The sequence below is a fragment of the Periplaneta americana genome, chromosome 11, assembly GCF_040183065.1.
Source record: "Periplaneta americana isolate PAMFEO1 chromosome 11, P.americana_PAMFEO1_priV1, whole genome shotgun sequence".
Lineage (NCBI taxonomy): Eukaryota > Metazoa > Arthropoda > Insecta > Blattodea > Blattidae > Periplaneta > Periplaneta americana.
Genome location: NC_091127.1, coordinates 12,354,576 through 12,370,000, shown reverse-complemented (window position 1 = coordinate 12,370,000; position 15,425 = coordinate 12,354,576). Strand labels below are relative to the sequence as shown.

The window sequence follows — 15,425 nt, the reverse complement described above, 5'->3', positions numbered from 1 at the left end:
CAGAAAACAATCGTGGAGCGCTGAAGTATACGACAGAATATGAGAAAATGGCGTCGTTGTTATGTTTCCATGGTTACCAAGTATGTTTGCTGTTATGTTTATGTTCCCATCGTGAATGATGGTATGACTTCTTGATTTTAATGTAACGTTAATATATTTAAGTTAACGCTTACGTTATGTTTAATTTTCATTGTGAATGAGGCTTAAGAGTATCGAAAAAATATCAAACAACAATACAAAAGAAAACCATCACGATGAACATCGATAATGACAGCAACATCAGAAACACTAAATAACAATCCGACAACAATACACATATCTCACCACTAACAATACGTTTGAGAAGTATGTATCAGAAATATGATATTGTTTACAGAACAAGATGAAGGAGGGCGAGACGATGAAGAAGGTGACGATCGTGGATCTGTTCCGTACGCCGAACATGAGAGTCAAGACGCTGTGCATGTACTTCAACTGGATAGTGTGCGGGCTGTGCTTCTACGGACTGGCGCAGTACATGGGCCACCTCGGGGGCAACATCTTCATAAACGTGGCCCTATCCGGTCAGTGTAGCGCACTCAGTCTTTGTCATTATAGTAACTTACTTACAAATGCTTTTAAGGAACCCGCAGGTGCATTGCCGCCCTCACATAAGCCCGCCATCGATCCCTATCCTGAGCAAAATTAATGCAGTCTCTATCATCATATCCCACCTCTCTCAAATTCATTTTAATATTATCCTCCCATCTACGTCTCGGCCTCCCTAAAGGTCTTTTTCCCTCCGGCCTCCCAACTAACACTCTATATGCATTTCTGGATTCGCCCATACGTGTTACATGCCCTGCCCATCTCAAACGTCTGGATTTAATATTCCTAATTATGTCAGGTGAAGAATACAATGCGTGCAGTTCTGCGTTGTGTAACTTTCTCCATTCTCCTGTAACGTCATCCCTCTTAGCCCCAAATATTTTTTCTGAGAACCTTATTCTCAAACACTCTTAATCTCTGTTCCTCTCTCAAAGTTGTTGTTGTTGTTTTCTAATGCCAGGCGTTTGACAATACAGTCATTTGACGTTTTGCACTCCAATATTTTTCAAAATCCGAATCCATTTCTTGGTTTGAGTTGCACAATGGGCAGTTAGGGGACTGATATATTCCAATTCTATGCAGGTGTTTGGCCAAACAATCATGGCCTGTTGCCAGTCTAAATGCAGCTACAGACGATTTTCGTGGTAAATCGGGAATTAACTGTGGATTATGATGCAGAGAGTTCCATTTTTTCCCTTCAGATTGTGTTATCAAATTTTGTTTGTTGAAGTCTAAGTATATAGATTTAATAAATCTCTTCACAGAGTAATACGTAGATTTAGTAACAGGTCTGTAAGTAGCAGTGCTGCCCTTCTTTGCTAAAGCATCCGCATTCTCGTTTCCCAGGATTCCACAATGGGATGGTATCCATTGGAATACAATTCTTTTATTGAGTGATATTGAGAGAGCATTTTAGTTATTTCTGCTGTTTGAGATGAAGGTGTGTGTTTAGAGACTATTGATAGAATAGCTGCTTTGGAATCTGACAATATCCTCTCTCAAACTGAAAGTCCAAATTTCAAAATCATACAGAACAATCGATAATATAACTGTTTTTTAAATTCTAACTTTCAGATTTTTTAACAGCAGACTAGATGAAGAAAGCTTCCCATATTTATTCTCCGTTTAATTTCCTCCCGAGTGTCATTTATATTTGTTATTGGTGCTCCAAGATATTTGAATTTTTCCACCTCTATGCTATACTATTGTGGGTAGTGTAGTTGAACACAGTCTGAAGATTTCTTATTCAGGTGTGATATTCTTTTTGCTATAGATATGTTACTTTGAAGTTTTATTATTATTATTATTATTATTATTATTATTATTATTATTATTATTATTATTATTATACACGACTGAACGAGCTATATGTTCTTCCAGGGTTGATAGAACTGCCTGGAATGTCTCTCTGCATCTACTTCATGGGAAGATATGGTCGAAAAATGACATTGCTTTCATCGCAGCTGCTCGCTGGTGTTTCCTGCCTTCTCATCATAGCAGTGCCTCAAGGTAAGTGCTTCAACATTCTCCTCGTTCCTCTTCACTCGGTTAAATTATGAATTTACTACTGAACACTGTGCTCTTTACTTATGACAAACAAGAACTAAATAAAGTTCATTTTTACTGATATCAATGATTATACAGGTAAACAACTACAGGTGAGTTAAACTTCTTTACGTTACGCACAGAAACAACCTGAACCTTTAGGAAGTATTTTTTTCTGTCGAATAAAAAAGTTGTCCTTCATGCGAACTATCAAAACAAACAATAAGCACGCATAGTTAATTCCGTAATAATTATGTTACTGCATCCACAAAGTTCATATTTCTAACTTATCATCAGATCATTGACGCACTTGCTCCGAACCTCAAAAGATTGGTCTTCGATTACTGAAAATTGAACCTTTGAATGAAGTATTCCGTTATTTCTCGATTATAGAAAACTGCAAGATACAGAGAAATTTTTAATGTTTAATTCTCTAATACCACTCTAGTCTTATTAATTATTATGTTACTCAATGACATAACTTATATTCTTCAAATAATGCCAAATAATCATCAGTCATCAAGCATCACCAATCTTGCATGAAAAGGCCTACATACACCATCGAACGTACGTACATACGAGTACTAGTGCTATATGATCGTACTAGTTCTGCACGCTCGTACTAGTTCTTCTCGCCCGTAGGGGAGAGTCGGGTAGTATCGGACATCGGGTAATATCGGACAGTTAGTTTCTTTCACCTACCACATGATGATAGTACCTGATTGACATGGTTACGTTTCTGTGATGTCGCATAGAGAAACGTAACCATGTCATTCAGGTTCTACCATATGGTGGTAGATGAAACAAACGCACTGTCCGATACTACCCGCTGTCCGATACTACCCGACTCTCCCCTACTAGTTCTGCATGCTCGTACTAGTTCTGCTCGCTCGTACTAGTTCTGCTCGCTGGTACTAGTTTTGCACGCTCGTAATAGTTCTGCACGCTCGTACTAGTTCTGCACGCTCGTACTTGTACTGCACGCTCGTACTAGTTCTGCACGCTCGTACTAGTTCTGCTCGCTCGTAATAGTTCTGCACGCTCGTACTAGTTCTGCACGCTCGTACTTGTACTGCACGCTCGTACTAGTTCTGCACGCTCGTACTTGTACTGCACGCTCGTACTAGTTCTGCACGCTCGTACTTGTACTGCACGCTCGTACTAGTTCTGCACGCTCGTACTTGTACTGCACGCTCGTACTAGTTCTGCACGCTCGTACTAGTTCTGCTCGCTGGTACTAGTTCTGCACGCTCGTACTAGTTCTGCACGCTCGTACTAGTTCTCGTACTAGTTCTGCACGCTCGTACTAGTTCTGCATGCTCGTACTAGTTCTGCTCGCTGGTACTAGTTCTGCACGCTCGTACTAGTTCTGCACGCTCGTACTAGTTCTGCACACTCGTACTAGTTCTGCACGCTCGTACTAGTTCTGCTCGCTGGTACTAGTTCTGCACGCTCGTACTAGTTCTGCTCGCTGGTACTAGTTCTGCACGCTCGTACTTGTGCTGCACGCTCGTACTAGTTCTGCACGCTCGTACTAGTTCTCGTACTAGTTCTGCACGTTCGTACTAGTTCTGAATGCTCGTACTAGTTCTGAATGCTCGTACTAGTTCTGCATGCTCGTACTAGTTCTGCACGCTCGTACTAGTTCTGCATGCTCGTACTAGTTCTGAATGATCGTACTAGTTCTGCACGCTCGTACTAGTTTTGCATGCTCGTACTAGTTCTGCATGCTCGTACTAGTTCTGCATGCTCGTACTAGTTCTGCATGCTCGTACTAGTTCTGCATGCTCGTACTAGTTCTGCATGCTCGTACTAGTTCTGCATGCTCGTACTAGTTCTGCATGCTCGTACTAGTTCTGCATGCTCGTACTAGTTCTGCATGCTCGTACTAGTTCTGAATGCTCGTACTAGTTCTGCATGCTCGTACTAGTTCTGCATGCTCGTACTAGTTCTGCATGCTCGTACTAGTTCTGCATGCTCGTACTAGTTTTGCATGCTCGTACTAGTTCTGCATGCTCGTACTAGTTCTGCATGCTCGTACTAGTTCTGAATGCTCGTACTAGTTCTGCATGCTCGTACTAGTTCTGAATGCTCGTACTAGTTCTGCATGGTCGTACTACTGTATGAAGATTGTAAATAAACTTCTTTTGTTGATTGGCGTTCAAAGATATTCGACTCCTACTAATAGATACTGTTATATACTAATAGATAATTTATTCGTGTAAGTGTGGCTTCCTTAGCTATTACGTCTATTAACAGATGGCAAAGATAACGCTCAATGTCGCCAATAGTACATAAATATACCCACATTACAGAATTTAAAAAATTTCAACCCATCTAATGATTGTAAAATGCACTAGGTTTAACGGGAAACTGATGATACTGTCAATAGCCGTGCCAATAATCGTGTCTTCTATTGAGAACTAGAGGAACTTTTTCAAAGTTTGTCATTGGTTCTGATTTATGCCGTGGTTAGAAAGTTTGCTTACACGATCAGAAACTTGTAGGTCATAACGCTAATGTATGTGTATAATAATAAAATGATCGTTGTTCTCGCTTCCAGGTCCGGACCACCCGGAGTGGCCGAAGGTGATGCTGGCAGCTCTGGGCATAGTGGGCATGTCCGTGTCCTTCCCCACGGTCTACCTGTACTCCGCGGAGCTGTTCCCCACAGTCGTTCGAAATGTCGGCGTGGGGTCCTCGTCCATGTGCGCGAGGATCGGCTCTATGGTGGCGCCCTACATCAGCTCGCTGGTAAATACACCCTCATGTTTCTGGTTATTCCCGCTAAGTTACACGATTAACATTGAATTTTTCAATGCAGTTTGCACATATTTATAAATACGCAGATAAGAAAATGCGACTAGCAGCATAAGGGCACAGTACATCTGTTATTCATAGATTTCAAAAAGGCATATGACTCGGTTAAGAGAGAAGTTTTATATTACATTCTTATTGAATTTGGTATTCCCAAGAAACTAGTTCGATTAATTAAAACGTGTCTCAATGAAACTTACAGCAGAGTTCGTATAGGCAAGCTTCTATCTGATGCTTTTCCAATTCACTGCGGGCTAAAGCAAGGAGATGCACTACCACTTTTACTTTTTAACTTTGCTCTAGAGTATGCCATTAGGAAAGTTCAGGATAACAGGCAGGGTTTGGAATTGAACGGGTTACATCAGCTGCTTGTGTATGCGGATGACGTGAATATGTTAGCAGAAAATCCACAAACGATTAGGGAAAACACGGGAATTTTACTTGAAGAAAGTAAAGAGATAGCTTTGGAAGTAAATCCTGAAAAGATTAAGTATATGATTATGTCTCGTGGCGAGAATATTGTACGAAATGGAAATATAAAAATTGGAAATTTATCCTTTCAAGAGGTGGAAAAATTCAAATATCTTGGAGCAACAGTAACAAATATAAATGATACTCGGGAGGAAATTAAACGCAGAATAAATATGGGAAATGCGTGTTATTATTCGGTTGAGATCTAGTCTGCTGTCAAAAAATCTGAAAGTTAGAATTTATAAAACAGTTATATTACCGGTTGTTCTGTATGGTTGTGAAACTTGGACTCTCACTTTGAGAGAGGAACAGAGATTAAGGATGTTTGAGAATAAAGTGCTTAGGAAAATATTTGGGGCTAAGAGGGATGAAGTTACAGGAGAATGGAGAAAGTTACACAACACAGAACTGCACGCATTGTAGTATTCTTCACTTGATATAATTAGGAACATTAAATCCAGAGGTTTGAGATGGGCAGGGCATGTAGCATGCAGTAATGCCTCTGTACTCATAATTAAAAAATTAGAAAATTAAATAAATAAATAAAGAAAGAAGTAACCAAGTACATAAATAACTAAATAAATTAATAGCTCTTTATGTACCGGTATATATATTGCTATACTACATTATTTTGGAACTGACTTTTTATTTTATTTGTTACAGGGCGCATATGGCTTTTTCTTGCCACCCTTAACATTCGGACTGTTTCCCTTAATTGGTTCCGTGTTGTGCATTTTGCTGCCAGAAACGGCTCACGCTGAGCTTCCAGACACCATAGAAGAGGGCGAAAATTTTGGAAAGTAAGTAACCAATAATTATCCTTCATTTTACTCTTCATCTTCATCATTAGTTTAATCTTTATCACTTTCTTATAAGCTTCAGTTTCCTCGTTCTTATCTTCACTTCGCATGCATATTAAGGGGAGTTGGTCATTATCGCATGCAAAATAATGGTAAAAATAGCCTATCTTCTAGCAGTCATAAATATAATAGTCTACTATTTATCAGTGGTCTTTCATTTTTGTTAGCTATGTGTGTATACATATTAAGCTTTAAAATGAAAAAGAATGGTGACTCTAGAGTAAATCTGTATCCTTAAATTAATTTTTTTAATTAAGCACAATTTTTTTTTATAAATTCACTACATGTCTGTGATTAGGTACACTCTATTCACTTATTATAACACATATTGAATTGAAAATTTGACCACTTACTGCTAATAGATACTAAAACATACCCTACTAAAATTATTCATATATCTGTAATATTATGGGCATAGGGCTTATAGTAACCATCACCGTCAATAAATTTAAAAAAAATTGGAGATTAGTATAAGCCCTATGCCCATAATATTACAGATATTTTAATAATTTTAGTAGGGTATGTTTTAGTATCTGTTAGCAGTAAGTGGCCAAAATTTTAATTCAATGTGTGCTATGATAAGTGAATAGTGTGTACCTAATCACAGATATGTAGTGAATTTATATAAAACATATGTTTAAATTCAAAAATTAATTTAAGGGTAAGATTTACACTAGATTAACCATTCTTTTATCATTTTAAAGTTTAATGTGTATGACATATATCACTAAAGAAATGGAATAGCTGTGATAAATAGTATTACATTTATGACTGCTTGAAGATAGGCTATTTTTACCATTACTTTGCATGCCATAACGTCCAATTCCCCTTAAGTAATATAGGCCTAACAACATTCCACCCTAATAGCAGCCTATACAACACTTCCGTAGTAGTGCATAAAAATTGCAAGGAAAGATAGTTTAGTAGAAACATCCGTTTCACTTTCTAATTATGCGAAGTATGAAGATGGGAAGAACAGCAATCTCGAAATTTTTGTGGAAGAACACATTTCCTGGATCCCTGGTTAAGGGTGTGCCGTCTGTCTTCCCATCTGTTTATGACAGCGTTTTCTTCTAAACATTTGGTACGATTTTGCTCATATACCGTATCTACCAGTCGATTAATGCGTTAATAAAGCACATGAAATAAATTACGTACTTTTATAGATAAATTTAATTCATTTTGATTATGTAATGTGGACTTTACATCACTAATAAAATGTTGTAAACATTGATTACGCAATTAGATGTAGTGATACTGCTATTACATAACTCGTTGTATAATGTGAATCACATATTAAATTAAATTAAATGGAATCGATTTTATTTATTATAAATACTAATTCTAAACATTTCTACATTTTTTCCTTGGAATACGAATCTTCAAATTGTTTATATTCCACTTCATATCTTACGCTGGATTTCGATGGTACTATACATTCAACTGCAGAATTTGCAGCATTTTCAATATCTGATCCTCGTTTTAACTCACGTTAACAATGTTTATTTCTCCCAGTACTGCTGTTCTTCTGTTATAAACAAAAGCCTATCGTGTTCAAAACTAATAAACAAACATCAGCGAATCGCCTCTCGCATAAAGATACTAATAATATAGTAATAAAATCGCCTTTCCAGAAAAGATATGTTCAAAACTAACAAAAATAATAACATTAATTTAATTAAAAAAACGTTGTACGATATACTTATCGTAACTTCATTTTATAGCACTCGACAGGTTACCAAACTCGATATTCATATCATAAATAAATATTTCGTTAAGTTTATTTATACAAGCTTTAAATCTAGGTTGTATCACATGTGTAGGATCTTTGGTATATCAGAAGACCGTGGACTATTGTTATGATTGTTTCTACCGTCATTATGACTTGTATTCAACCTGATTTCAATTTTAAATGATTATATAATGACGATTAAGGCGGTGATGAATCATGGTATGTAAATTTCCAATCCGAAACTATCCTTTGTGACTGAGGAAAACAAAAAAAAAATGTTATGTTTTATTTAACGACGCTCGCAACTGCAGAGGTTATATCAGCTTCGCCGGATGTACAGGAATTTTGTCCCGGAGGAGTTCTTTTACATGCCAGTAAATCTACTGACATGAGCCTGTTGCATTTAAGCATTCTTGCAACCTTGGGCATAGAAGGCCAGCGCTATACCAACTCGCCAACCAGGTCGACGAGGAAAACAATGAAAATTCATTATCCGGTCATGAGGTATGAATACGCGACCTTCCGAACGCGAGTCTAGTGCGTTACCACTGAGTCACTTCGATCGGTTTTAAAGATTTGACGGGTCTTTATTTGAAATGAAAAAAAAAAAAGAATAGCGCTTAAATTCAGAAAAGCCACCGGCGTAACTCAGTCGTCTAAGGCGCTTGTCTGCCAATACCGAGTTGCGTTCGGGCGCAGGTTCGATTCTCGCTTGGACTTATCTAGTTGGGGGTTTTCCCCGAGGTTTTCCCCAACCATAAGGCAAATGTCAGGTAATCTATGGCGAATCCTTTGCTTCATCTCGCCAAATAACATCTCGCTATCGTCAATTCCATCGACGCTAAATAACCTCGTAGTTGATGCAGTGTCTTTAAATAACCAAGTAAAAAAAATTCAGAAATCGTCAGACCTGAGGTTGAGGGACCGTAGCGGTAATGTCTACGCGGAATGGTAAAGGGGTTCTGTAAGCTGTAGGGGAGTTCGGAGGCGGTCCGCAGAGGAATCTGTAGTCTTCTGTAGCACGCGATGCTGAAGGTTTCTTTTACGGAAAAGAGTGGAAAAAAGATGGTCTAATTTTCAGAGGGGAGGTAGCTTGGAATGTGAAGAATTCGTATAGGACGTCAGTTGACTTGAAGATATATTAGAAAAATAGATAAAAATTGGAAAGAATTAATCGGCATATAGAATGGAATGAAATGGAATTTATGGTAAGGGGCCACTATGGCCCAGCAATGCGAGCTATTAAGATCTATTGCGATAACTTTCAAATTAGGCGCATTCCTAAACCCATACCGGCTGACTGCACTAAGGTTCGCTGCGTACCTAGGTTTCAAGCAGGCAACCCCGTTCGTCCCTAGGCCAGCCCCCTCCGTGCGTCGCCAGCCGGCGATCGGTGAATGCTATGGAATGGTGACGAAATGGAGAAATGATGACGGAATGATGTAGAAAAACGCTGAGAAAAACGACGAATCCCGAGAAAAACCCCAAACCTGGTCTATCTCGGGTGTTACTATGCATTTTTCAATGAAAAATCCCAGACCTAACCAGGACTCGAACCCAGGCCGCCTGCGTGACAGGCCGGAGGTCTGACCACTCAGGCACCGCAGAGGGTTATCGAGGTATGTAACCTAGAAGTGATTATTTAACGCGTGAAATAAAGAGGTAGAACACGTCTTCAACATGAAAGCGAAACACACGAAAGTACATGCAAGGCACAACAAAACCTAAACAAGCATAGCCTAACCTAACCTAACCTAACCTGTCACAGATTCGTAAATAATTATTATGGGGCTATTCATAGACATTTCGCTAGCCCGCGCTACGAGCGTGCTAAACTAGCCCCGGCTATCGACTGGTTACTTGTACAGGATTCATATCATAACACATCGCTAACTCTGGTTTATGAATACGAAAAACGCTAGTTCGCTGATCATCCACCGGAAGCCCGCGCTAAGAATGTCTATGAATAGGGCCCTATATGTCTATTTGTTTTTATTTTAAAATCTTGATAAGTCATTTTGACTGAAATATGTTCAATAACATAATCTTTGCTGGGTAACTTTCAGTGCTGGAACCCGGACTCATTTCACCGGCATTATCACCTTCATTTCATTCAGACGCTAAATAACCTAGATGTTGATACAGCGTCGTAAAATAACCCAATAAAATTTTAAAAAAAAATACAAAAACATAGCCTAATCTGTCACAGATTCATATATACAAGAAATAACAAAAGCCTAAACTAACATAACATCACAGATTCGTTTCTATACAAAGCATAGCCTGAGTGTATACTAGCGTGAAACTTTCGTATGTCACCAAAGTTATGTTGGTATGATTGAGGAGAGAGCTCTATACACTTGAAAGTTTGTAAGCGGAGTACGAGGAACTAACTTTCAGCTAATTTAGCACGGTTTTAGTTTAAAGATTGGATACTTATGTCGTATTTTGTTTATATTTTCTTGTTATGAATTTCTCAGAACATTAGCTCGCATTTGCCCCAAAATAATAAAAAAAAATACGATTATTATAGGAGAAAAGGGACTGGCCACCCTACCCCATTATCTCCTGGCATGGTTGCCTCATAAGCAAAGCTCGGAACTTGGGGACTTGTGTCTTTGCAAATGACTAAGCGACCCGACTTCAATGTCAACAAACTTCCGCTTCCAGCACGGAAGTACTGTCAGGTCTGTTATAAAATTGGTTTGTGGCTGGAACAACATATTGATAGTATTATGGTAGGTTGAAACACGTAATTTTATAGCATATATATAATAAAAATAAACATGAGAAATATATCAAATTTACTGTTCTCCCTGTACATTTTATTACAGTGTATGACTACGTACATTCGAAGATTTTCGAACCCATAACTACTTCGCCTGTTAGTTAAATATGATTTGAAACGAGGAAACTTACTTCCACGACACGTGAATTCACGGGAGAAAACTTAACATACTGAATGTTTTCACTGTCACTGTTTTCTGTTCGATTTTCAGCAATTGCTAGCTGATTTCGTATCTGAGAAAGATAAGTATATCCTACATTTTTCTCGAAAATAATTTTCAATCTGTTTGTCACTACTAAGATAGGTCCCTGTACGACTTCATCCATGGCTATGTACAAATTTTCCACCAATTTAAGGGACTGCAATGTCTTTCAATGAATGCCCGTTTCCAGCCTCTGTTCGTGTGTGACACAACTTACAAAATATAAACTCACCATTCGAAGAAAGTAATGTATCTCCTTCGAATTCCTCCACGAAATTCTGTGCCTAAAATAAAAAGAAATGTATTTTCTAACTTTTATAATACCCATTCGAATAACACATATTTTCTAATTCCTGAAACAGACCGTTTACCTATAATTCCCTGAATGTCATTGGCTTCGACATGATACAGTTTCGTCGTTCGTCTTCCTGTCATTCGATGTGACCACTTTCTTACTACACACGACTGTCCCTGAGCACTTGCAGCTTGAGCTTTGTGTACGTTGTACCTGTAACCTTACTCAAGCACACGACACAAGTCCCCAAGTTCCGAGCTTTGCTCATAAGTGGTGTCTTGTTGGTATCACTTGTGAGGTACAGACCTGTCGTCGGACGGTTGACTAAACAACAACAACAGTTATTGTAGTGTAAATATTCCGATATGCAGTACTACTGGAAAATCATTACAATTTAGAATCGTTCAACTTGATAGAATTACGTGTAACCAACAGTTTTATGCATTTCTTCAAAACAAATTATTCTCTGAAAGACTAGTAATGCCATCGCATGGTGCATTGTAAGATCTTATAACAAATTGAACATCGGACATTCTATGGATTAACACAAAATAAATATCTTTTCAATCAACCTTAATATCTACGTTTTCTAAGACTATTTTTATGCTTGAAACGTTCTGACATACCGAATAACACACTGAAAACGCCACTCCGACGCTGCTCTCCTCTGCATAACACTGAACACGGTACAGATGGGGTGGGCACGTAGCACAATCTTGGGCTCAGTTCTGTATTCTTGCGCCCTATCCTGCACTAGACTTGCCTTATTCAAACTGAGGCACGCACCTTCCCTGTCATGTACAGAGAAGAAATAAATTCATTGGTTGAGCTGTTTGTCATTTGAATCGCAGGGTGCTTGATTGGTGGGCAGAGTGGGGGGAAGTCAGCCCAGTAGGCGGGGGCGCTATACACCCTTATCGTTCAGTAAGAAGAAGCTACTCGGCGAGTTCAATAGACGCGATCACATTGCAACGACAGACGTTGAATTGTTTGTTACGAAATTCGTCTAGAAAATAATCGCTTCTATATCAAACTGTGGTGACATTTATACAGTACGTATATTCTTAAGGGGTTCTAGTAATTGCAGTAGGTAGTTATTTACTTTACGCCATTTAACTTCGTCGTAAGGGAAAAATGTAATTTAGTTTTTCAAAACAATTCACGTAAGCTGAAAAGTTTTAGTCGAAAGACTTTCATCCATTTGAGGTATAATTTTGTAGGCAGTTTCTATGATAAAGGTTTTTACAGACATATTACGGCCTTCTCATTTCTACTTATGTTATTATCGTATGAAAAAGAGACACGGGATTTGGGGAAAACCTCTAGGGTTGCGTATGACGTCTATACAAGAATTAGAATAAATAAATACAACTTCCTGTAAGATTTAATTGTCTAGTGAACGAAATAAAAAAGCTATGAATAAGTCAATGATATAATAATAATAATAATAATAATAATAATAATAATAATAATAATAATAATAATAATAATAATAATAAATTAAAGCAGAGTATAGCCTACTATTAACAATTTAAGAGGAGGACAAAGAACTGTTTTTGAGTCACGGACAAATTAAGGCCCATTCACAGTCAAAATTAAGCATAAGCCCTAATGTAAGCGTTAATTTAAGCCTAAGAATGTAAACATTACCAAAATCAAAAGTCGTACCATCATTCGCGATGCGAACATAAACAGAACCACAAAGATACTTGGTAACCATGGAAACATAACAACGACGTCATTTCGTTATATTGTGTTATATGTTTCGGCGCTCTACGATTGTGTATTGTTTCCAAATCACGTAAGCATAAACATGAAAGTTTGTAGTTTGCAAACTTCCATGTTAACGTCTAACCGTAATGTTAATGTCGGTGTTTATGTGAATCATTGTGAATGATCCTATTAAACAATGTGAGAACATTAGAACATTTCTGAAGACATCAAAGGTATTGTAAAAAAATTCAGACGTGATGCTTAAAGTTTTGGAGAGAAGAAACATTTTGAAAATATGCAAATTATTTTTTTATTTAAATAAATCTCAAACCACTGAACCTATAAACACGAAACACATCATTACTAATGTCAATAAGAGTAGCTATGTGTATAAGAAATCAAGTCTCTAGCTTAAAACAATATATAAAATATAAATTTCACCTATCGCCCCCCCCCTTAAGACAATTTCATGCACTGTTCATCAGTATGTTGACTTAATGTGTTACATACGTTAATATTTCAAGTAGAGTAACTTATTTTGTTGTTTTCTTTTTAGGAAAAGTAAGCAGTCTAAAGAATCAACAGGAACTTCAAACAACGCCTACGTGGGTGCCGATAGTCCGCTATAATCAAGCAGGAAGTAGCTTCGTTTTGTTGTGATGTGGGTCTCCATAACGAGAGGGCTAGCCCTGTTGACTGATCTGTGCAAGGATTCCCTGACCGCTACAGTGGCGCTGATGTTGATACTGTCGATAATCCTGCTGCTAGCGACGACCACCGCGGTCATCATGGCTTTGTCCATTCTCGTGATTTTAGAAGGCATGTGCAGATCCTACAGTCTGATGCAAATACTTCAATTACTGCACCATACCTTAGGTCGCTTGTATGAATTTGAGGACTAGAGCGAATTTTATATTACAGTTTGGATCTCAAGGACTCTGACATGTTGGAAAGGACGGAAAATGTGTAATTTTAACATTAACAGTGAAGTGTGTGTGTTGAAAGTAGAAGAAAATGACGTTTGGATTTTAAATTAACATCAGAAGGAATGCTACAAAACAATTGCTGTCTTAATTTTAACTGTTATCTTCAGCAAGTTCTAGCTTAAAATGTTTTAAAAAATTGTAAAATGTAAACAAAAGTAACAATAGTATCGTGTGTTCTCATCTCTTCTGAATTTAATTGACACTAAAAGCTATTTTGAAATCTCCCTGGATGACTATATCTTTTAGAAAATTTTGCAGGATGTAAAGAAATTTGAAGGAAAAACTTTTCCAAGTTATGAGATTTCTTTCTTATCTTTATTCATATTTTTTATTTTAATTTCCAGTAAATTAGACTTCAAACTTTCGACAATTTATTGTGTATAAAAAAAGACAGGTGTCATTAAGACGATACACATTTTCTCATAATTGCTACATTTTAAAATTTCACAAAAAAAGTGAGAGGGGATTTAAGGAAATTCAAATGATTGCTATACTCTAATTTAAATAATAAAATACAGTATGTACTTCAACACTGCAATGTATTTGATATTAATGCATATACATAACCCATATACCCAATATTTCCATGACTATTGCGTGGAAAATATCGACGCATATGAAATGGATAATAGAGGAGGATGGACCGTATGGAACACCACTTCACTTCTGTTTCCATTGTACCACGAGTGACGTCATTTTATTACAAGAAAATGGGACAATTTTATCCATATAGGATTCTGCTTAAACGTTCCTAAATGACTTACAAATAGCTTTTAAGGAACCCGGAGGTTCATTGCCGCCCTCACATAAGCCCACCATCGGTCCCTATCCTTAGCAAGATTATTCCAGTCTCCATCATCATATCCTACCTCCCTCAAATCCATTTTTATATTGTCCTCCCATCTGCGTCTTGGCCTCCACAAAGGTCTTTTTCCATCAGGTCTTCCAACACTCGATATGAATCTCTGGATTCGCCCATACGTGCTACATGCCCTGCCCATCTCAAACGTCTGGATTTAATGTTCCTAATTATGTCAGGTGAAGAATACAATGCGTGCAGTTCTGCGTTGTGTAACTTTCTCCATTCTTCTGTAACTTCATGCTTCTTATCCCCAAATAGTTTCCTAAACACCTTATTCTCAAACATCCTTAACCTCTGTTAGTCTCTCAAAGTGAAAGTGAAAGTTTCACAACCATACAGAACAACCGGTAATATAACTGTTTTGTAAATTCTTTCAGATTTTTTGAGAGCAGACTGGATGACAAAAGCTTCTCAACTGAATAATAAGACATTGCCCATATTTATTCTGCTTTTAATTTCTTCTCGAGTGTCATTTATTTTGTTACCGGTACTGTTGCTCCAAGGTACTTAAATTTTTCCCTTCCACGTTAAACATTTTTTTTCTGTTAAAAGTATTCCTCGCTGCA

General features: G+C 37.6%; 1 protein-coding gene across 3 annotated transcripts in view; it reads left to right on the top strand.

The window, feature by feature from the left end:
- Window positions 1-13,896, top strand: part of LOC138708810 (organic cation transporter protein-like) — a 145,388-nt gene extending 131,492 nt beyond the window's left edge. For 2 of the 3 annotated variants that reach the window (XM_069839005.1, XM_069839003.1), the window contains exons 7-11: window positions 377-563; window positions 1,969-2,097; window positions 4,697-4,887; window positions 6,085-6,221; window positions 13,568-13,784. In XM_069839005.1, the coding sequence (XP_069695106.1) occupies window positions 377-563; window positions 1,969-2,097; window positions 4,697-4,887; window positions 6,085-6,221; window positions 13,568-13,640 (717 nt within the window). In that variant the 3' untranslated portion in view covers window positions 13,641-13,784. Of the gene's footprint in view, window positions 1-376; window positions 564-1,968; window positions 2,098-4,696; window positions 4,888-6,084; window positions 6,222-13,567 lie in introns of all 3 variants that reach the window. The other variant, XM_069839004.1, reaches the window with a different exon arrangement.
- Window positions 13,897-15,425: the final 1,529 nt, after the last annotated feature.